This window comes from Laetiporus sulphureus, assembly GCF_001632365.1.
Source record: "Laetiporus sulphureus 93-53 unplaced genomic scaffold LAESUscaffold_14, whole genome shotgun sequence".
Taxonomy (NCBI): domain Eukaryota; kingdom Fungi; phylum Basidiomycota; class Agaricomycetes; order Polyporales; family Laetiporaceae; genus Laetiporus; species Laetiporus sulphureus.
The window spans coordinates 263175-283943 of record NW_024468523.1 but is presented as its reverse complement, the minus strand read 5'-3'; the positions used below and the strand labels follow the sequence as shown (position 1 = coordinate 283943).

General features: G+C 50.8%; 7 protein-coding genes across 8 annotated transcripts; 4 read left to right on the top strand and 3 right to left on the bottom strand.

Annotated features, from left to right (window-relative positions):
- The first annotated feature begins 2879 nt into the window (after positions 1 to 2879).
- On the top strand, positions 2880 to 3599 carry LAESUDRAFT_724649 (uncharacterized protein). The gene is made up of 2 exons (XM_040908659.1): positions 2880 to 3025; positions 3125 to 3599. Exons 1-2 carry the CDS (start codon positions 2930 to 2932, stop codon positions 3257 to 3259), a joined length of 231 nt encoding a protein of 76 aa, XP_040765407.1. The 5' UTR covers positions 2880 to 2929; the 3' UTR covers positions 3260 to 3599.
- Positions 3359 to 3738, top strand: LAESUDRAFT_724648 (uncharacterized protein; the record flags this gene model as incomplete). Its single annotated transcript, XM_040908658.1, has 2 exons — positions 3359 to 3484; positions 3640 to 3738. Coding segments are annotated over 2 exons (225 nt in total), but the record flags the coding sequence as incomplete, so codon positions are not given.
- Positions 3739 to 5553: 1815 nt separating this feature from the next.
- Positions 5554 to 6972, top strand: LAESUDRAFT_677486 (alpha/beta-hydrolase). Its single transcript, XM_040905660.1, has 5 exons — positions 5554 to 5656; positions 5716 to 5762; positions 5832 to 5902; positions 5968 to 6053; positions 6103 to 6972. Exons 3-5 carry the CDS (start codon positions 5842 to 5844, stop codon positions 6889 to 6891), a joined length of 936 nt encoding a protein of 311 aa, XP_040765405.1. The 5' UTR covers positions 5554 to 5656; positions 5716 to 5762; positions 5832 to 5841; the 3' UTR covers positions 6892 to 6972.
- Positions 6973 to 7148: 176 nt separating this feature from the next.
- On the bottom strand, positions 7149 to 8113 carry LAESUDRAFT_677482 (kinase-like protein). The gene has a single exon (XM_040905659.1). The coding sequence runs from the start codon at positions 8099 to 8101 to the stop codon at positions 7430 to 7432; it is 672 nt and encodes a 223-aa protein (XP_040765404.1). The 5' UTR covers positions 8102 to 8113; the 3' UTR covers positions 7149 to 7429.
- A 1268-nt stretch (positions 8114 to 9381) lies between these two features.
- Positions 9382 to 11741, bottom strand: LAESUDRAFT_758242 (feruloyl esterase-like protein; the record flags this gene model as incomplete). Its single annotated transcript, XM_040912427.1, has 14 exons — positions 9382 to 9447; positions 9503 to 9723; positions 9775 to 9785; positions 9826 to 10028; positions 10092 to 10170; positions 10229 to 10456; positions 10507 to 10544; positions 10607 to 10768; positions 10822 to 10864; positions 10917 to 10929; positions 10992 to 11112; positions 11160 to 11233; positions 11293 to 11334; positions 11390 to 11741. 14 exons carry the CDS (start codon positions 11739 to 11741, stop codon positions 9382 to 9384), a joined length of 1653 nt encoding a protein of 550 aa, XP_040765403.1.
- Positions 11742 to 13763: 2022 nt separating this feature from the next.
- Positions 13764 to 14733, top strand: LAESUDRAFT_100695 (uncharacterized protein). Its single transcript, XM_040901151.1, has 2 exons — positions 13764 to 13988; positions 14052 to 14733. The coding sequence occupies exon 2, from the start codon at positions 14095 to 14097 to the stop codon at positions 14584 to 14586; it is 492 nt and encodes a 163-aa protein (XP_040765402.1). The 5' UTR covers positions 13764 to 13988; positions 14052 to 14094; the 3' UTR covers positions 14587 to 14733.
- Positions 14600 to 20603, bottom strand: LAESUDRAFT_742775 (uncharacterized protein; the record flags this gene model as incomplete). 2 transcript variants are annotated; one of them, XM_040911213.1, is made up of 10 exons in its annotated part: positions 14600 to 14815; positions 14880 to 15223; positions 15279 to 15366; positions 15419 to 15472; positions 15532 to 15723; positions 16115 to 16736; positions 16791 to 17104; positions 17162 to 17578; positions 17643 to 17745; positions 17804 to 17814. In XM_040911213.1, the coding sequence occupies 10 exons, from the start codon at positions 17812 to 17814 to the stop codon at positions 14600 to 14602; spliced, it is 2361 nt and encodes a 786-aa protein (XP_040765401.1). The 2 variants fall into 2 exon arrangements, with proteins under 2 accessions (XP_040765401.1, XP_040765400.1); XM_040911212.1 differs by lacking the exons at positions 14600 to 14815; positions 14880 to 15223; positions 15279 to 15366; ... (2 more) ...; positions 17643 to 17745; positions 17804 to 17814 and adding exons at positions 18176 to 18179; positions 18351 to 19010; positions 19071 to 19615; ... (1 more) ...; positions 19837 to 20152; positions 20205 to 20603 and having other exon boundaries at positions 15941 to 16736.
- Positions 20604 to 20769: the final 166 nt, after the last annotated feature.

The following is a 20769-nucleotide window of genomic DNA, read 5'->3' as shown; positions in this document are numbered from 1 at the left end:
AAGTATCCACTTTGTGAGACCAATATGAGGTTGGCGTCCAAATAGCCACTCCAAATGAGGACTTTAATTGCGCGAAAAGAAGGGTGCCACTTTTATACTGTGACACATTGACCAATCAGGATATTCATAGAGTATCATACGACACTGAGTAAATATGCCATTGGCCAGTTAGATACTGTAGCATTACTCATCTATGTAAGTAGACAGTGGCTGTAGATACCAGAGGTCCTAGACCCAGTATATGGGGTCTTTACCCACATGTATATATACCAGGTAGCTACACCACAATCTAAAGTGACTTCTCCACTGAGAGACTCGACCCCTTCATTGGGAGTCTTGTAGCCTTGCCCACTAAGTCCTCACCTTGCTGTGTGTCCCTGCGCATGCTGCACTAGCATGTAGCTCAGTCATTTGTCACTGACAGCATCCTGACTCTCCTTTGAGACCAGGTCGCTGGAGATGCCAGGTGCAAGTGCCGCTCGTTCTGTAAATGATGGTGTAAATGGTAAGATAACGGTGCCTGACGGACCTTACCAGCGCAGTTGCCCATACTTGAAAGGGAGAAGACCTCTCGACGTCTCTCCCGGGTAGGAATTCTTCGCTGCTCGACTCTCCGTCACGTCTCAGGAAGCCAAACCTGGGCATGTTTGACAGATATAGGTCCACACAGTTGCGGTGTGGACCAGGCTGTCTGGAAACGGTATCACAGCCTAGCGTAGAGAAACATACATGGTGAATTGCCGTGAATCTATTATTGTCTATTCCATCAAGTAAAGTACTCAGATTATACGTCTGAGGAACGCTTTTTGAAGTCTAGTACGCGCTACGTCATATGGTTCATGTATTGTCAAAGCATTTCGATCTCGGTCTACGAAGGATTTCAAGCTTACCTGAGTCTGTTCGAGATGGCGATTGTGAAATATGAAAGAATCAAAGATGGAATATGCTGCTCCTTATCCGAACAGAATGGTAGCAAGCTGGGTCAAATATCGAGCACGTAAATGTGCGCTGTTTGCATCTTTGTGCATGTCCTCAACCTCCTCTGCTGTCAGCCTATATGCGCCGCACCCAAAGCAGGCCAGCTCACCATCACTAAGATGTCATTGGGACTTGAGCATGCAGACACGTCCTCGTCGCCTAAAGGGTTTGAAGTTCCGCGCACACTAACTCGGACAGTCAGGGGCCCACTGCCAGTCTGCTCACCCGATATGCTCTTTCTGCATACACTGGGACCCTGGACAACATACAGTACCTGCAGTGATTCCAAGTGGTCTTTCCAGATCCAGGTAGAACTGTGCAGGTATTTAAGGGGTAGCTAGTGTGTGAGGAATGATGTGGTGTGGAACAAGGCGAGGACTCATCCTGAGGCTGGGATATTATGATCACATGATTGCCGCGTCACTGGCCATATGCCCCATAAAATTGGCCCAGGTTCCCAAGACGTCATGTCCTCTCCGAACAGCTGCAACGAGTTTGACTTTGACGTTTCTGCACCTCCTAAAAAGCACGACGACTAGCATGGTACAGACGTGATGCCAACAGAAAGTGAACTCGAGCATCAAGACATATCATCAGATGCTGGCCACTTCGAAGACAACCTGGATGATGCAGAGGAGACCTCGCAAGAAGCAGTGGCCGCAGAAGAGGAGAACTTTGGGTATATATTATCCTCAGAAGAGTGGTCAGACTGGGGCAGTGGTGAAGAGGCAGATAAGGACAACTGAGATGATATTGTTCAAGGAGCTGAGGGGGGGATATGGACCCCGAAGATGGTGAGGATGGCATCAAGGACCAAATTGGAGCACATGGATTTGCACCATTGTAAAGAATCGTATTTTTATTTTTTTTGGTCTTTGCTTCATAGGCGTGAGTTCCGAGGCAATCTTGAGCTCGATTGAATAGACTTGAAATTGGCTCGCATGAATGTTGCTCTGGGGAAGAACCAGCTTGAAGTAAATTAGCCGCCCTTGTAATCTATCTGGTGTGGAGATTGCAATCCTATGTGATTCTTGAATTGGATCGGCGCAGATTGCTTAGGAAAATAAGAATTACACGGTTTACAATTGTGAAAGACAGTTTACAAGGATTTATAACATGTTATAGTACATGATAATCCGCCCCAATATGCTCAAAGGTTTCCAAGAACCTTAAAATCTACTTTAATGTTTTTGCACTTTTGCCGATGTCTTTGACCCAACTCTGACAATTCCAATGCAGATCATTGTGGACGTTAGGGACTTTGGCCATATCTTTGAGCAGTTTCTCGATTGCGCCAATATCCTTGTCTGTGCTCAGAACACTTCCAACGGCCACGCGGCCAATATAAGCCTTCGAATGTGCCAAGCTTGCCTTTCCCTTGCTTGAGAACACATAATTCTCGGTTGTGCCTTTTATATCGAATATGGTGCCTTCATGCTTCAGAGTATCCTTTTCGATGAAAATTGACCAGTGGTTGGGAGTACCATCCATCGAGGCATATTGTATGACATATGCGCCTACGTATGACATCTCTGTAAAGGTGTCTATGTCAGACGTCTCCAGCTGGACTAGATGAGGGCCTCGATTGCATACCAAGTGAATGCGTCTGAAACCTGATGAAATTGTCTTTTGCTAGTAGCAAGCGTTCGACACAAGATATTACTAGCTATTCCTACTATCAGCTTCCGCGGATGTAGACAGGATGGGTGAACTGACGGTAAGTGATGATTGTTTGGAGGAAGACCGTCAGGGAAATCAGAGTTGCGTTCAGTGTAGGACATAGGGGTGCAACATACTGAGTATATATACACATTGGAGTGACACCTCGACTCGTGCATGAATTTGGTCCTGATCGATGAGATAACTGTTGAGTTTCCCAGCCAGCCCACTGCACGACCAGGAGTTCGGGAGTCGCCCGCTCTCTAGAAGATGGCTCCACGGGGCCAAACTGATGGCCCATCCCATTGTAGCCGTGCTCTATTATATACAAGCACACTACTACTCTCCCACGCCAGTGGCGCAGGCCGCACCGGGGCCTCTCACATCTGTGCTCTGCACCCAGATTTCAACACGCCCCCTCGACCTAGCCACTGCTGCGTCAATCCCATTGTGAGCCACATGCCTGTACCGCACTCCCTGTCCCCAGGGATGCCGGTCTCTGTTCCATGTGCTTCCCTGCCCGCCTCGGTCCGTACGCCAGTCCCGGCGCCCCCTGATCTTGGGTCCCAGTCTCCGTACCATATGCATCCCGTACGTGCTCATTTTCGGTGACTTCCTATAGTGCCCCCATGCGCTCATCGCTCGCTCGGTCTGCACGCCAGTCCTGACGCCCCTTGGATTCGGGTCTCGATCTCCGTTCCATGCGTGCTCCGTGCAAGCGCCTCACTCGGCTTTTCTTCGGCGCTCCACGTGCTGTGGCTGTGCCGCTTCATCGGACTGCCAGCCTGTCTCGCTCGGCATCTGCTCGGCCTGCCCTTTGACGCCCTGCTCCACCCTCGCCTCGCTGGTAGGCCCACCTCACGCAGTGCCCGCCCCCTGCGCCTGGTGTCTTGTATCACCGCAGTGACGCCCCGCGGTCAACGCTCTGACCCTCACCCTCCTGCCCTCAACCTCCTGATCCCACCTCTGCCTGGTCGCACCTGTCCCTCAGCTGCCCTGCAGCCTTCACACCTCGATGACCTGCCCCAGCTCCCAGCCCTTGACCTGTCAACTGGATCACTCACCAGCCAGGATCCTGGTCCCCCAGCAGGAGCCTCGTAGTTGGTGGTTTCACATCGATTGTGGTGAGTGCCCCTTGGTCAATGGTCATCAGTTTGTGTTGAGTTTCCCGGCCAGCCCACTGTGCAGCCAGGAATTCGGGAGTCATCCACTCTCTAGAAGATGGCTCCACGGGGCCAAACCAATGGCCCGTCCCATTGTAGCTGCGCTCTATTATATACACGCATGCTACTACTCTCCCACGTCGGTGGCGCAGGTCGCACCGGGGCCTCTCACATCTGTGCTCTGCGCCCAGATCCCAACAATAACCTCAAAACCTGCGGAATTCCCTTCTGGCCATAATTGAAGTCCCCGTTTTAGAAGAACAATATGCATTTCAGGTTGGCAATATTGATACACTGATCATTCCGGCGCATCGGAGAGCTCACGAGATCACAGCAGTTTGTACTAATGTATTGAAAGAAAGTGAGCCATCCGCGCACCTGGAACAAGATTCAGTGCAATTAGGCTGGGCACAACAAAAGAGAGGCCTGACATGGAACAATGCACTACAAAATCCACGTGGAATCACGAAGCCTTCGAGCGCTGTAATCGGTCTTCGATACTCGCGTGATACCTTATTCTACCACCTCATGCTTCTTGCGGGGTTTCATTGGAGAGATGGAAGCCACAAACGACTGTAGACCATTGCACAGAACAACCATTTTGGTCTTTCACAATCAACGTCAGTTACTCGACAACAGCGGAAGCAAAAAGAATGAATAAAGTAAGGCTCCAACTATTTATACTATTTACACTCCTGAGGTGTAAATAAATAGTATATAGTAAACAGTTATCTATATGTCATATAAACAGTTTATATAAAGTTTACATAGTTTTTTTGGTCCCATCTTTTGATGGAGTTTTACTCAACTGTGAGCAGCCTCTGTGATTGTTGAGGCCTTTAAGGACCTGTTTGCATCAGCAAGCACATGACAGTGAGCAGAAAACAAGCATTCAATGTCAACACTTGCACCAGAAATGACCAGAAAATCTTATGTCATACAAGAAATGACAAGAAACTCATGTTCATGAGCCTGTATGTTGATAAATTGTTAGTGGTGACTGCTGTTAAACACTATGACTTTCAATTGGCTCACTGTTGTGCTGTCAAATCTAGCAATTGTGCACTCAATAGCCCTATATCATCATAAAACTATTTATACTATATATATACATCTATTTACTATGTACAGGCCCAACTGTAAATAAACAGATATAGTAAACAGTTAAAACTATGTAACATAGTAAATAGATAGAAATGTTGGAGCCTTAGAATAAAGTATGCCATCACTGTTGCACGCAATGCAAGTATCGAACCCTGAGGACAAGGGTCCAAAGACAACTTCCGTGTTCTGCGCTTCTGAGCGATAATCATCTTGCATTGAGCTTCTATACCACTAAAAGCACCATGTATGTCAGACTCTCAGCCATTGAAACGATCTGCTAGGCATCATGTCGGTGAATGCTCACTTGTTTCGGAATCACTGGATGACGGGACGAAGAAGCTCTAGGCCTCAGCGTGTTGCAATCCATAGCTGCAGAAGCTCAAACAATCTGAGGCTCAAAACTTTGAAGTAGAAGGCGATTGAAGGCGTACACGGAAATATGGCCTGGGAGCGCGGGAAATACCTGCGCCGTCCAGTGCAGCGCCGCTAATTGTTCATTTTGCCAAGCATTAATGGTTGTTGACAGTCGATCACGTCCACCTCCGTAATGTGAGGTCGTGTTAGGTCCCTTACCGAAAGGCACAGGCTGCTGAGCAAACAGTTGTATACAAGACGTGCGCTAGTACGAGCATTTGCTTTACGCCGCGATGACAGTTCCGCCGGTAGAATGCATACCAGAGTCTTGGTTGCAACTGTGGCGTCCCTGCTTCAGTGTCATCTCTGTCGAGACTAGCATTTGAACATTCTGAACTGTGAGGATACCACCTGAAGTTGTTCGATCAGACTTTTCAGTAATATTAATCGCATTCAGTGCTGCTTCCCCAACCATCCAGATTTAATCGATCACCTCTTCCAGCCGTACGTTATTTACATAGTTCTGTGCCCTCAGCCTGATACTGATCTCCATGCACTTCCGGCTGTGGACAGATTTGTGGCCATGCCCGCGACTGAGAAGCGCATCAGCTCGACGCCACAGACTGAGGCAATACTTGATCCCGGTACATACCTTCATGAAGTTGGAACAGGATGGACAAAATTTATATCTTGATTAACACTTCTCCAGGTCTTCCCCTGCTCGAGGCAAACCGAGCGATGATTGAGAGCATCGAGCGCACTACGCACACTTACGGGGCGACTCCCGCTCATCAGGTATGCTCGATATTGGTGATTGTCATTTTGCGCTGAGACACCTCCACAGTTGGATGTGTACATGCCTCCGCTTCCGAACAATATCGCAGCCTCATCGGCATCCTTGATTAAACCCCCGATCCTAGTCTTCTTTTACGGTGGCAGCTTCATCCACGGTTCGCGCAGTTTGCCGCCTCTGCACCTTGCGTATGCCAATGTTGGGGCCTATTTCTCCTCAAGAGGGATCGTGACTGTCATTCCGGATTACCGCCTCGTTCCTGACGCGGTATATTCGGAAGGGTCGCAAGACGTTCACGACGCCTTGCTGTGGGTTCACGAACATTTGTGCGGGCAGGCCGACACATCCCGCATGTTTGTCCTCGCGCATTCAGCTGGCGGCATACACGCAGCGACCATGCTCTTGACCGAGTCCATGTTCACGCCTCCTCTTTCTGAATCGATTCGAGGCGTGATGCTGCTCGGAGTGCCATTTGAAATCCAGAATGGCAAGATGGCAGAGCTGTGGAAAGTTGCGCAAGCATACTATGGCTCTACTCAGAAGATTGCGAAAAACCAGCCGCTAGGCTTGCTACGAGGCGCCGAAGCGCAGCATATCGGGCTGATTCCTCCACTACGCGTTGCGCTGGCTGGCAGTGAGCCCCGCGCCATATCAAGCGCCAGCCGAAACTTCGCCGAACTGTACACGCGGAAGGGCGGGATTGTCGAGACTGTCACGCTAGACGGACACGATCATCTCAGTCCCATTCTCGCCCTGAGTTCGGGCAGCGGTGAAGAATGGGGGGAGGATCTCGTTACGTGGATCTGGTCCGTTACTACAGGTCAGCAGAAGGATTCTTGAGATACACAGCTATATGAGTCCCCATGCGGAAATGTCTCCAAATATCAGCATGTAGCATAGTATTTGAACACTGCGTATACGAACTTGATGGTCTCAGTTCAGTTATCATCGCATGAAGTGCGATGCTTGTCGGCAATGATCCTCAGACTGATCTCGTGAAAAATGTCCCAAAATTGAATTCAACAGAGCAGAGTGGATCCAATGGCAGCTGAGATAGCATCTATTCTGCCGAAGCGCGTTGAATCGGTTGCATCCATGGACGTGTGTCGCAGGCAACGGCATATGAGATGTCCCCACTTCAAGGAAGCAGTGTTAGGAGGCAAGACAAGGCAACAACTTTGTCGCGACGTGCAAGATATAAAGTGTGAGTGGGAAGTACAGTGGGTGACGAAAGTTCGCATTTGTGAAGAGATAGCGACACTACAGGGCCAGCGAGCATATGGCTAGGAGATAGATGGAAAGCCGGACAAAACAAATGGGATCCGCATCTAAGTTAGAGGTACGGGACTCGAGACCTTAGAGCTTGATAGTGTCCGCATCAATACGGCTCTCCCGCCATTCGCTGTAATTCATCATCCAACGTCTTCTCCTCTTCATATGGCTGAAGCACTTCTTGCACAAATTTCACCCAACCAGCATTTTGGCCCATGCAATTAAGGCATTTGACGTACTCCCAATACTCGGGTCGCCATCCCGCCATCTCCCAATCGATGATAGCGGCGACATGAGCCTCTCCATCGTTGCTGATATCAACCAGCACATTCTCGGGATGGAGGTCGGAGTGGGTGAAAACGATACGAAAGTCGTCGCGGAGTCGCGTCCGAATGTTGTCCACACGATCGATTGTAGGCTGGTGAGCAGCGGAGACTCCTAGCTCACGCACCATGGAGATGCGCCAATCGTGATACTCTCTGATGTCCGCGAACGGCCCGATATCCTCAACGTCTAGGCGGTCGTCGCGAAAGGCGCCTCCGAGCAGCGAGCACACTGCCCCGGAATGTGGACTGGGGAGGGAACGGATTTCCTGCAGATACTTCCCGAGCTCACGAGCTAGCATATTTCGCTGGGAATCCGTCAAGCTGGGAAGGACATCCTCAAGAACCCGGCCATGGACCCGCTGCATGAGAATATAATACGTGCCAGTCGCATCGGACCAGGCGTCGCGTATGGCAGGTATAGGAACAGACGTGTGGCTTGAAACGAAGTCCATGACGCGCGCCTCAAGAAGATCAACGTTCACTATAGGAGCTTCAGCGCAAGGCGATTGCATCAGTAGACGATGTGAAGACATCTGGGAGACCGCACGGCCGCGACCGTAACACAGGTAATTTGCAACCACTCCACCTATTCCGCGATGTTGAACAATTCTTAGGCTCGCATATCAGCTTTTGTAGAGGAAAACATTCATTATTGTTTGTCGGTGCAGGCATGAGCAGCAACCCCATCTACTAGCCCGGAGTCCTTCCCATTCTGAAATTCACACAGTCGGATAGAATCTCAAAGATTCCACAACCAGGATGCATCACTTGACAGCAGCCATTGTTGTTCTTGAGAGTGAGATAAGGTCAGAAGGAGCGCGTGACAATTATCCTCATCGATCTCCTGCGCTTGACTCCATCATCAATATTTGCTTCTGTTCACTCCACAATCTGCGCAGGCCTGTCGAGGAGCCGGAGCAACAAATTCAGGAAAATATAACACTAGTTCGTCGTCACTTGTGTGTCCATTCAATAATCAACGCTTACTTATCGTCAATGATAGGGGGTCGGCGTAGATGGAATGTTGCCAGCTTGTCCCCATTCCGCCTACGGGCGCGCTAAATCCTACGGGCTGATTGGCAAAACTTAATTTTAATTCACTTCTGCATCGCAGACAAGTGGCCGGCGGACTTCTGAAGGTCCTGCACTTGCCTGATCTCCACATAGACCACCGCATAGACTACCGCGAGGTTGCTACTGGTAACTTTGCAACAGTCGGTGGCGTGTGCTGAGCGACGGCTTGCAGGACATTTCATCGCCTCAGAGACGAAGTGCTGCCAATCTCTCTGCTGAAGAGCTGGGGCCTATAACGAGGACACTGTGAACCAGACGCTAGTACCCGTGCCGTAATATGGGTCATTCATCTGATGTATACAATACCTTTCCCTCCATGACTGCTAGGGCTTTTGCTACGCTGAAAACCGGCTAGCACGCAAGGCTTCAAGCTACAAGTCTATGAGGTCGATTCTGGGGTCAGGCCGCTCCTCATATGCTGTATAGTACCGATCGCACTGGTGAACCCTTGCACGCCTTCTATAAAACGCCGACTGTTGACCGATGCGAACGTTTAACACTTATCAATTGAAGAGGTAGCTGCATTTCTGAAAAGATCTGCTCCGTCCATCGTGGCAGTGCAAGTCCCTTCATTCAAATCGTGCTAGATAATGAACAATTACTTCCCATGTCCTCATCGATACCGAATTTTTGGACGACATCTCTGAGATGTACATACTTAGACACATGCGAATGCCTCTGGAGTCGTCGGATCACCGCCAATGTATCGTAGGCTCAGGGGGTACTATGGTCAGACAATCAGACGATGATTACACGGAATGAACGAACAGATCACGTACTTGGCAAAGTGGACGTATGAACCCTATTCCGTTCTCGACATTGTTATCGTTATAGTATACAGCCGAGAGAGACGAAGGTGCCACGTCTTCTTCTACCCATTGCACCAGCGCCGAGAGGATGTTATACTCAGGGTTGTTGGAAAGAGGTGGCATCCCGCCTGCAGCCTGCGACACAGCTCCGAACGCGTTCGCGCCATATCCGCCCTGCGTATAAGCAGTTACTAAGTCATGCAGGAATCTAGTTTTATTGAAAAGGTCCTCACGTCACTAACACCAATTGAAGCTATATGAACAGCGTGTAGCGAGCAACGACGCAGACTCACCAATGGTTCATCCCGGGAATAGTGAATAGGCGGTAGTAATCGTCGATATCCATCTCAGTGTACGCTTGTGTGAAGGCGTGTACCGTCTCGTAGTAATGAAGCGAGTTTCCAGGACTGATCAACTGGTCCGCCCAGCCGACGTAATGTATTACTTTCCCGTTGTGCCCCGACCCTGCGAAAGCAGTGAGATTGGGATTGATTGCCTTGTTGATTTAATTGTTGATTTAATTAGAGCTTGTATTCATATTCAAAGATGCACCGCTTACATTTGCCTGACCAGGGTCGATTTCATCTGCCAACTCTACATTTGATACGTCGTAGTCGTTGATAGTCCACTCGGTGTCACTGATACAAAAAAACGTTGAATATGTCCGCGTACCCGGCAGAAAAAGAAAAGCCTTACTTGACGACGAAGTACTGGAACCAGTCTACGTTTAGCTGGAGCGGTTCGGAGGTATAAACGCCTTCAGCATATGCGACCTCGCCACCCGGATAGTAGGGGCCGAAAATCCAGGTCTGATTGGTCTCGTAGTAATCTGCATACATCTTGTGTAGCGCTTCAATCTGTAGAATTGTCAGACAAGTAGACGTGTTTTGCCCTGGATGGCATGTGAGCGTCTCTGGCCGGAAACTGAAAAGCAGGTCAACACAATCGCACATGGACAGTAGAATGAGTCTTACAGGCAGTATCTGGGATCATTGATGATCCCGTCGACGAGCTATGAGGTGCAAATTACATCATTAAGCAAGTGGCTGAAGCAATACATGGGCAGCTGCTTACCCCATCAATCGCATCGCACTGTCTCAGAACCTCGGGATAAATGACATCTATCCAGAGCGAAGGTCCAACGAAGTGAGAGGAGTTGTCCGGTAGCATATCCAGGCACATTTTGATACTCCAATCGGCAAGATGAGTCATCCAGTTCGCCGGAGACCCGACAATCTTTACGCTACCGTGGTCAATGGGAACCGTTGTCAAACAATGAGCAGACTCACGGCACCATCAAAGTCATCAGGGAACATTTGCACTTCTTTAAGTCTGTAATGAATAGACTATGAGTGGGTGATCGCGCAGTGCTCTGTACACGTACCCTTGCCGTCCTCCTGGATTTACATCGTGAAAATTGTAAAGCTGCGGGATTAAAATAGCTGTGAGATATTGTTACCTGTAGAGCAACCCATATAGTACGAGTAGCTTTGCGCTTTGCCATAGTACTGCTGCACGATCTCCTTCCCAGCGGCGACACTAAGATGTAGAGCCCGCCAGCCAAAGTCGACAATAGCATTCTAAAACGTCCTCAGTGACAAGCTGAATACAAATAGATACCACTGACGTCGTTATGCGGCCCTGCCCACGTCCCGTCAATCCAAGAACTACTGTGTCCGGTATCCGTAGATACGCTTGCATCTGCGTTGCATATACTTCTTAGCACAGAAGCAACTCCTGGTCCGAAGGTCGCAACTCACAGCCTTGAGCAACGGCGATAGTACCCATATCTGCAACAGCGGCTGTTGTATCCCGTCAGCGATGTACCAATCTCAAGCTTGTTCCATGGCTGCTCACCTCCACCAGCAAGTCCTCCATTACCTACGGCCAAGTATCGACCATTCCACTCATCCGGGAGCCATACCTCGGTGTTGCAGGACGAACCAGCGGTCGCGTTCGTAGTAATATTGACTTGGACGCGACAGAAGCCAGGGAGGTTGTCGACATCAATGCTCGAATACAAGTTTGTGACATTGACCGTGGTGTTTGCAGCATAGTATGTTGTAGCAACAAGTGAGACACCGTCGATGTCAGTTGGGCTAAACGACGAGCAGGCGGATTGCCAGGCCAGACCGGGCAATGCGTTGATTACCACATAAAGGGCAGCGAGCAAGCGTATCCAGATCGTGAATTGATGTGAGACGAGCATGTCTGAGGAGCCCTACAGCTGTCTGAGACACACACATCGATTTGTTTTAAGTACCCCATCGACGGACATCGCAAAATGTTCGTCCCGACTGTTCAAGCGCAGACCATATTGATCGATTTCTTCACAAAAGACTGGAACATTCTGCGAAACCACAGGACAATGCTTCGTGACGCATACTATTTCTTGCGGCGGTCATGAGCGTGGAGAGAATGACTGCGCAGAAACGGGGATTGAGCGAACCGCGGGTGCAATGTGCAGATTCACACCACAGCATAAGCAAACAGTCATGTGAGTACATTCTCTGACAATGTTCCTATGACATCCAGCTTCGAAGTTGCCTAGGACTCGCAGCGGCTGCCGTCAGCGTTCTAGCTGGACTTATATAATTAGCTACAGCTCATCCGCAAGTTCGATCATCGATGGACTCGAGCTCACATCTTGTGCGACGTATGCTGATGCGCTTACACCAGACATCTTGTCCAGACCTGGTGACTGCAGCGCAGTCCGAGCTTGAACATTTTTTAGAAAACGCAGAAGAGCTGTCAGGATGGCCGAGTACAGTGCTGCGTCACAGTAGAATCTGATCGAGAAATTGCCACGATCATCGTTGTCCGGTGATCGGGTAGGGTTACGTGCAGGGTTACATGTTACAGCCGCGGACGGTCGTGCCATAACTTCGCGCGTTAACTTCGCGCGTGCGATGCCGTGAGTTAGGCTCATGAATCATTAATCAGCCTTCGTAACAGGAAGACAGTCGCTCCTTATACTCAATGCATCCCCAGCTTGGCTGGATATGACCCTGCAGCTTCAATTGGAGCTTCCCCTCAGGCTTTGCAGTTACGACGTGGACAGATACGTGCCAGTTTCTGCGCTCAATGGTTTGGAGCGTTCAAATTCGCTGGATTCAATACAGTGTGTCACCACAATAGTGCAGCGGCAGACTCTACAGGAACATCTCGGAGAGGCGAAAAATCGTAGTAACTTAGTAGTAAGTTGCACCTTCCGAGTCTCCCGATGTTGAAATGTGCGTTTCACAGAATTTTGACCGTGGCGTTGAGCCAATTGCAGTCACGGTTCGGGTCGGTTTCCAGTTGATTATCTCTAAACTGTCCTGCGGTTTCAAATGTGCGAGGTAACCTTTGGCAGAATTTGCTGCTCATGTCGATGTATGCCATTCAGAGGAGCTCATACAAGATGAAAACCAAGAGCACGGTATATCTAACTTTCCGATAACAATACAACGTTTCACCTGTACATCACGCAGCGATGGAACTGCGAGAATGTCGTAACCGGGAAATGTTACTTAGAAGCTATCAAAGTCGCTTTGAGAGCCACATGAGGCCAGAAACAGCATATCATTTACCTTTAAATACTACTCATCGTCCTCTTCAGCACCGTCTCTATAGATGCCGCTGAAGCTTGCGCCGGTCTCTTCGACTCGAGGGGCCAGAGCAGCCACTTCACGACAGGAGGACAGTCGGTCATTACTTGCGTATCATCGGTAGTTAACAATTGCTTACCGTCGACGACAGGGGTCGGTGTGGCTGAGGATACTTGCAGCAAACACACCAGCGCGAATATGAAGAGTGTGGAGGTGAACTTCATGGTAGAGTGTAGCCGTCGTGTGCTGACATGAACTTTGCCAGGTTATGGCTTTATATCTGCAGCAATTGTCCGGAAGTGCTATATTGAGCTCCCACTGTCCCGTCAGTACGAGCGCAATGGGACATGCAGAGCGTATGACTCCTAGCATCCAAAGATAAAGCAGACTCCGATATCACGGATCACAGTCGCGCTCAACTCTAGTTTCTAGGGCAGCAACATCTCCTCGTAAGTCTTTCATTTTGAAATTGAACTCCCGGCATGCCTTCTTCATTCCGATACTTAAAAAACCTCTAATATAAGCCACACTCTGATGACTCAAATGTAGGTTATGCACAACGTATGCCTCATTCATCGGTCAACTGACCGCACCGGCTGACAGAAGTGACTTCGTCAAAATTAGTGCTGATTGGGAACATCGAGCGATATGGCTTTACTTTCTTCCTCATGACGACAAACATCTGCAAAACCATCGCGCATTTCCAGACGAGGCCGTTGGTCGCGCTCAACTCTACTTTCTAATGCAGCAACATCTCCTTTAATTTTGAAATTGAACTCCCGGCATGCCGTCTTCATTCCTATAATTGAACAACTTCTAATATAAGCCACACTAGCCTGATGAGTCAAACGTAGTTTTTGCACAAGGTATGCCTCATTCATTGGTCAACTGACTGCACCGGCTGACAGAAGTGACTTCGTCAAAATTAGTGCTGATTGGGAACATCGAGCGATATGGCTTTACTTCATCCTCATGGCGGCAAGCGTCCGCAAAACCAACACGAACTGCCAGACCAGGCCATTGACTTACGTTACTAATGTCCACGCAAGCATCAGAACGGTGGGCAATTGGTCACTGGTTGTCAATTCATTCGTACCCGCAGAAATCTTAGCTCCGGCTATGCACCGCCTACGGCGAGGAAATATCCTCCATCCCAATCAGAGAGAGACGCCGCAAGCCTTGCGAATGACATTCCCCAGCCACTCAGAATCGTTGATCTCCCATACGATCCTGTCTCCAGCGCGGACCAGCTTTCCCCAACGCAGCCCATCTACGCCATCGCCCGCGTTTTGCGTAACAAAGAAAAGAATGGTACTCTCACCGACGCCATTAAGAAGCAGAGCATGTCTACCTTCGTCATCTTGCTCCCAGGGACATCGGAGCCACCGAGAGGTCCGGGACCGAATAGAACAGTTTGCAATTGCTCGATGTTTGCATGCTGCATTGACCAACTGTTGTCCATGACCGTGTCGTCGTCCTAGTCTTTCCATCCGAGCGAAAACATTGCACGCCATCCGTTCCGTCCGGCTTTCGGACGCGAGAGTTCCGAATGAATACGATAGATCACGTTGAAATCGTATTCCGTGCGAAACATGCTCGAAGCGCGATGGTACGACAGGTGCATGTCAATCGCTGCCGGTGTCGATGGAGAGTAAATGCGTGTCAAGATTTCCGCGTCGCCGTGCAACACGCACTAGGTGATGTGGGGAGCGGGCAAGGCCATATTGTGCATACTTAGCATGCGAGAGGGTTCTCACCATGTCCATGTCGTCCTCCAGATTTACATATAGCGGAACGACACCATCTGCAACAGCACTCTGTTCAGTGGGCGACAGACCGGTGGTTTCGAGTGCAGCTTCGATGCCTGCACGAATCTGCACGAGGAGGGGGTCGAGGGGAATGCCAGCGTGTTCATCCAGCGCTCGGCGCAAAATCTTCACCGCATGCGTGCGTTGGTGAATATAGACAGACCATGCAGGGGGAGCTCGAGCACGTGGATCAGAAGACGTAGTCGTGGCGGGAGTGAGAACCTTCCATTCGTGCTTCTGTTGGGTTTGAGCGATATAACCTTTAAGAGCGTTAATGGGTACCAGGGTCAATTCTACGGAGTCTCATTCAGAACGACTACCTTCGCAGAATGCAGGTTTTGAACCCACCAACTACGCCACTGCTCGAGTTCACAAACAGCGACTGCTCGCTCATGCGGGTGTTTGGCTCGAGTACGATTCCATTGCTTGCCAGACGCTATGCGTACATTGTTCATCCATCCTCTGTTGACAGTGAGCACGGGTCTTACCCAGTACATAACGGGGATGCACACTTTGTCTTCGATTCTTTTCATTACCAACATCTGCGGCATACAGATGTTGAGAAGTCGCACCATATTTGAACAGCTGGAGGAACACTTACTATGCTGTCAAAGTGGCTCCAGGGTACCTCAAGATAATCACCTCCGTTTTGGTTCGCTGCTTTGATAGCGGTGGTCGCGAACTGGTCATATCCGACAATCCTAACACGAAGAGGAAGTGCTGCTGATAGGGCCGGCCTGTCCTCTTGACGTTCCTCCGAACGCGACGGAGTGGAGCATGGTCGTTGGACACACTAGACTGCAGCGACACGGTCATTGCGAGTGAGGAGAGGGGAGGTCGCCTGACGAAGATGCGTTGCCCATTAAGTTATCTGTACTACAAAATGGAAATGAGGTGAAGGAAGGAGATCGATTCTAAAGTCGTTCCTGTCGTGCGCACCTGTCATCGTAGTGGTGACATCGGGTAACGATTTGACGGTCATTGTCGTAGCCTCGGAGACTCGGAACGCTGGGCATTTATGTATAGGACCGTTCCATAACCTTTGCCAATGCGTAAATACAGGTCGCGCATACATCGCGAATCACAATCAGATGCAGCCTTCTTTCACGTACTAGTCCAATCGTCCTTGGCCTTCATTCGCTCATAAACAGCCTCTTCAGATAGTCCGCCGCTGCCTTGCGCACCTCGTCGCCCACGTCCGCGTTCGCTAGCATCTCCGTAGCGAGCGTGGCCTTCTCCTTCCTGTTCAGCCCATCCTCCTTCTTCCCAACCCTCTCGCTCTGAGCCTGTGCTCTTATCTTCCGTTCCTCCGCCTCGGCGACGAGAAGCTGTGATAATGTCGCACATTGATCCATAAGCGAGTTCGTGACAGCAGTAAAGCGATCCATGGCTTGCATCATCTGAAGATGCATCTGTTCTGTCCGGAGATCAGGCGCGAGACTGGGTGCAACAGTCCTGCGGGTGGAGCTGTGCGGCTGTGAAGCCTTCTGCGGCAGGATGGGCGTCGGAGGCAGCGGCGCGTCGCGTCCAGTCGGATTTGGAGGAATCTGCGAGTCACTTTGGGCAGCGCTGGTGCTGGGGCCGGGATGATTGTTGTGCATAGGGCTCATCAGGGTTTCTTGAACTTGCTGCTCGACATCCTCTTCCTCCTCCTCCTCTTCCTCATCGGCGTTGCTGTTGGTGAGCTGCGGGTCGATAGCAGAAGGAGGGTACAGCATTTGATTCGAAGATCCTTCTGCTGGAAACGACAAACTCGACGGTCCGTAGGAGGGTATGGGAAGTCCTGTTCTAGGGTCTTCTCGAAACCTGACCGCGTGTTGGATTACACGGAACAAGATACGGTTACTCCATTTGACTTACCGGCTCTTGAATAAATTGTACCATCCCTTTTGGTGCCAATGGTCGATCACCTTCATATTCAAATTTGCCACTGGCACACCGGCTCCACGCGCTTCTTCCAGCTTCTGTTCTAGATATGCCTGGCGTGCCATCGTAGGGTCATGAATTCGGTCAGAAAAGGGGGCATTTCCATCCGCAGGGTTGTTCGGGTCCGGAGGTAAGCGAGACAGGTACACCTCAAATGCGAATATCTGTTTGAAAGTCTCGACATTGCGGTGGTAACAACTCTTCAACGCCGTGAAGGACTTTCGGCCACCAAAAATCTGCGCGGATGCCTGCAAAGCAGTCAGTAGACGCGCGCGGGGGCCGCCGCACTGGAAATGCGAACTCACATCGCGGAACACAGTGTTCATCTTCGTACGGAACATGTCCCAATGATTGTCATGAAGCAGGAGCCAATTGAACAAGCTCGTCTTCTCGCTATCCGTCCAGTGCTTTGGACCACCATTCGGCCCTACATCTGGATCATCTCCATTCGGAAGGGACGGTGGACGTCGCTTCCTCGGGGCAGGGTTGTGGCTCCCATCCTCCGTCTCCTTGCGCTTCCCCGCCGCCGCCGGGCTAGTAGATGGTGTGCCAGGCTGACTGCGGCTCTGCGACTGAGAAGGAGGATATATAACCTGAGTGGGCGGGAGGACGTTTGCACCCGAAAGCGAGGAGCTGCCGTAGGGTACGACACTATTAGGATATATGTGCGATGCTTGGTAATTGACTGCAGAGGCGGACTCGTATGGTGTGCTCCTTGATCCCTACCAAACGATCATAATAGTTGTGGGTTCCAGACTCCAGAAGCACACGGAGCAGGTCACGAACCTGGATCACCTCAGCATTGCGGGCTGGATTGACGTGCTGCCCGCTGGCAGAGCCTTGGAATTGGCCGTTGCCATCTCCAACGGTGCTCGACACGTTGGATCCTCTTCATACAGAGTCACTGAGTATGGCGGAAAAAGGGTCTCTGATCAAATGCTACACACATTTGAGCCATGAAGGTCAAACCGGTTCGTTTGGGCTGGCAATTGCAGGTAGCGAACGAACGAGAGACAGGAGAGCGGTTGTTTGAATTGGATCAATCTAGAACTCACGCCGTCGTCGGACCGGACCGGACCAGGTGCATAACCGATTCGCGCGAAGGTGGACCACCGCGACCTCCTATCCCAGAAAGCCGTTCATGAATAACAATCTAAATCCAAGTACATCGTTGCGGCGCAACAGAACCATTCCACACGTAACAGAGGAAAAGCAAAGCGAGAAAAGGCATTTTTGGAATCAACAATTTAACGGACAGCTTCCCAACCGAGAACTACTTCATCGTCCATGACGGGCCTCGATGGATTGAACACGCATACATCACTGTACGAGCGAATAGCACGACCTAGGACTGCTCGACGATAGTTACCGAGTCGGTTGCAGACGGAAAGGCACCGGGGGATCCCGCTCGTTCTGAGACCTAATAGCAGGAAAAAAGGAGAGAAATAATCATGATATCATTACATGCCCGTGATATCCAACTGGCGGTCTTACGATCCGTCCCTCCTTCCACTGGTCGGCGCACCGTTCGGTCGATACATGTATTGATGTGTGGCAGCGACACCACCATGTGATGATGTTGGGCGAGAGTTCGTTGGTGGAGCCCCATATGCCGCAGTGTTCGTAGCACTCGCAGCAGACGCGGCATAAGTGGTGGTGTTCGTGCTGGCAGAAGCAGCGTATGAGGCTGTCTGCGTTGGACGCGGACGATAATAGTTGCTGCGTTGCTCTATCTGTGAGCTGGAGATCACAGGAGAAGGCGTATTCGCAGCAACCGTAGGCATAGGCCATGGCAGATTAGAGGCAGCGGGAGACGAGGTCGTAGTAGTCCGTGAGGGGGCAATCGTAGTCGGTTGCTGCGATGAGGAAGGGGGACGCTGCGGAGGCATCGCAGGAGATGCGTTAGCGGAAGGGATACTTCCGGCGCTTGTCGCGGGGGCCGCTGGAGTAGAAGGCGGTGCAGGTGCAGGTGCAGGTGCAGGTGCAGATGCACCTCCAGTGGCCGTACCTGGGGTTGCAGTAGCGTGGGAAGCTGGGGCGGTGGTGTGTTCATGGTTCTCCCCAGCGCCCGCATCAGTTTCTCGTCGACGCTTTGTTCCTCTGGTAGTGCTCTCCTTAAGACCCATTGAGGTGGCTTTCAGTAGGATCTGATGTCTGCTCATGTCACGTTAGATGTATATATTAGAGTTCTTTGCCTTCCCGTATAATACCTACCTGGTCCTGCTGTTCCCCCACTGCTGCACCACCCAATCCCATTCAATCTCACCCTTATTCTGAGCGCCACCCATCTCTCGACTCTGCTCTGCAAGCCTCCTCAGACGCTCAGTCTCCTCCTCAGACCAGGCACCTGATGTTCCACCGGGAGCCGCCGAACCTGTGACAGCATTGAAGGTCGAGACAGACCCTGTGGTGGGCGTCGAGGAGGGCGTAGGGGTAATCTGAGCGGGTTGGGCCGCAGGCTGCGGAGGCGGGGTATAGTAGGGCTGGGAAGGGTATGAGTAGTATGGAGTGGTAGGATAGCGCGCCGCAGCTGTTGGATACATTGGAGATGCGTAATACGGCTGCGGAGGTGCGTGAGAGGGGGGAGGCATAGAGCCGAGAGACATCACAAATGATTGCGGATTAGTGATTACTGCAGAGGGGTTCGTCGAATTACCCGCAGATGTAGTAGCAGAAGGCGGCGGCGGCATCTGAGGGTACGACGGCATGGAATATACGGGCGGAGGAGGGCTTCCGACCAGCTGACTAGGGTTCGCAAGCTGCAAGGAACGTCAGAATGACACTCACTCCATCATCACGCTCAGCTCACGAGATTGTCGCACACGCGCTTTGCGTCGGCGATCATGGCCAATGGATCGATCTTTGTCGATGGACCCATCTGGTAACACTGCGCGATGACGACGGGCGAAGCGGCTTTCTGCAAGCAATGGGCAGCGTTAGAGAGACAGTGTACAAATAGGGCGTCTGATGCGAAACATACGACAAGCTCTTCTGCAGCATTGTAGAACTCTGAACAAAGGTTCAAAGCACGCCACTGGAACTCATAAAACTGTTGATTTTGCGAGACTGCGCCACTAGGCGCAGGCGGATATTGATAGAACCCTGGATGCTGAGAATTCGCAGGTGCTTTGGTGACAGTCCCTGCAGAAGCTCTTGGTTTACGGTTCCTGGAACCCCTTGGGCGACCTGGTTTGCGTTTGCCGGACTCATCGACATCTGTTGCCGACTGATTCGCCGCATCCTGTGTCGTACCTCCTGGCTTGTTGATGATGGGATTCGTAGTGGTCGCGGCCAGCCTTCGGAGTGAATGTCAGCAACCGACTTCGATACGACGCGTATTCAACCCACCCTGCGGATGGTGCCTGCGATTGAACTGTGGATCGTGGAGATGACTGATTGCTTGCGCGCTGGCGATCCGGGTCATGATGGTCGAGCTCCTCTTCTACGATCTCCTCATCGTCCTCTTCCTCCTCCTCTTCCTCCTCTCGCTGGGTATGGGCTGCGCCATTTGGGACCGTCGATTGAGCGTGAGAAGCATACGAAGCGTATTGTTGCTGCTGAGATTGGTGACTGGAGGGGAGAGGATGGAGAGCGTGAGACAAGGGTTGATAATACTGCGGGTTGTCCATCGTTTATTTTTTCAGGAAATAGATGCAGATGGCGGTACCCTGTAACGCTGGACGAGCTAGGAGGCGAAAACGTCGTTCATGAAGGACAAAGAAATGCCGTGGGAGACTTGCATTCCGCGGGGCTGCAAACCGCCCGTGCCGTCGAGCTCCCGACTGAGGGCAAGGCTCAGCTTCACAAATGGATTATGAGTGAAGTAGCCCTATTCTGGACTTCTACTATGCGCGTCTCAGTGCGTATGGAAGGTTGCGCTGAGTTTTCAGCGACTTCAGACCATTTTCTTCGA

What these genes read in the sequence shown, in the direction of transcription:
- LAESUDRAFT_100695 (XM_040901151.1), top strand. Translation starts at nt 14,095, where the DNA reads ATGGCGGCAAGCGTCCGCAAAACCAACACGAACTGCCAGACCAGGCCA.
- LAESUDRAFT_677482 (XM_040905659.1), bottom strand. Translation starts at nt 8,101, where the DNA reads ATGGACTTCGTTTCAAGCCACACGTCTGTTCCTATACCTGCCATACGC.
- LAESUDRAFT_724649 (XM_040908659.1), top strand. Translation starts at nt 2,930, where the DNA reads ATGGCCCATCCCATTGTAGCCGTGCTCTATTATATACAAGCACACTAC. An exon ending in CACCGGGGCCTCTCACATCT is followed by an intron (nt 3,026 to 3,124) that starts GTGCTCTGCACC and finishes CCCTGTCCCCAG; the next exon opens with GGATGCCGGTCTCTGTTCCA.
- LAESUDRAFT_677486 (XM_040905660.1), top strand. Translation starts at nt 5,842, where the DNA reads ATGCCCGCGACTGAGAAGCGCATCAGCTCGACGCCACAGACTGAGGCA. An exon ending in TGAGGCAATACTTGATCCCG is followed by an intron (nt 5,903 to 5,967) that starts GTACATACCTTC and finishes ACACTTCTCCAG; the next exon opens with GTCTTCCCCTGCTCGAGGCA. An exon ending in GGGCGACTCCCGCTCATCAG is followed by an intron (nt 6,054 to 6,102) that starts GTATGCTCGATA and finishes ACACCTCCACAG; the next exon opens with TTGGATGTGTACATGCCTCC.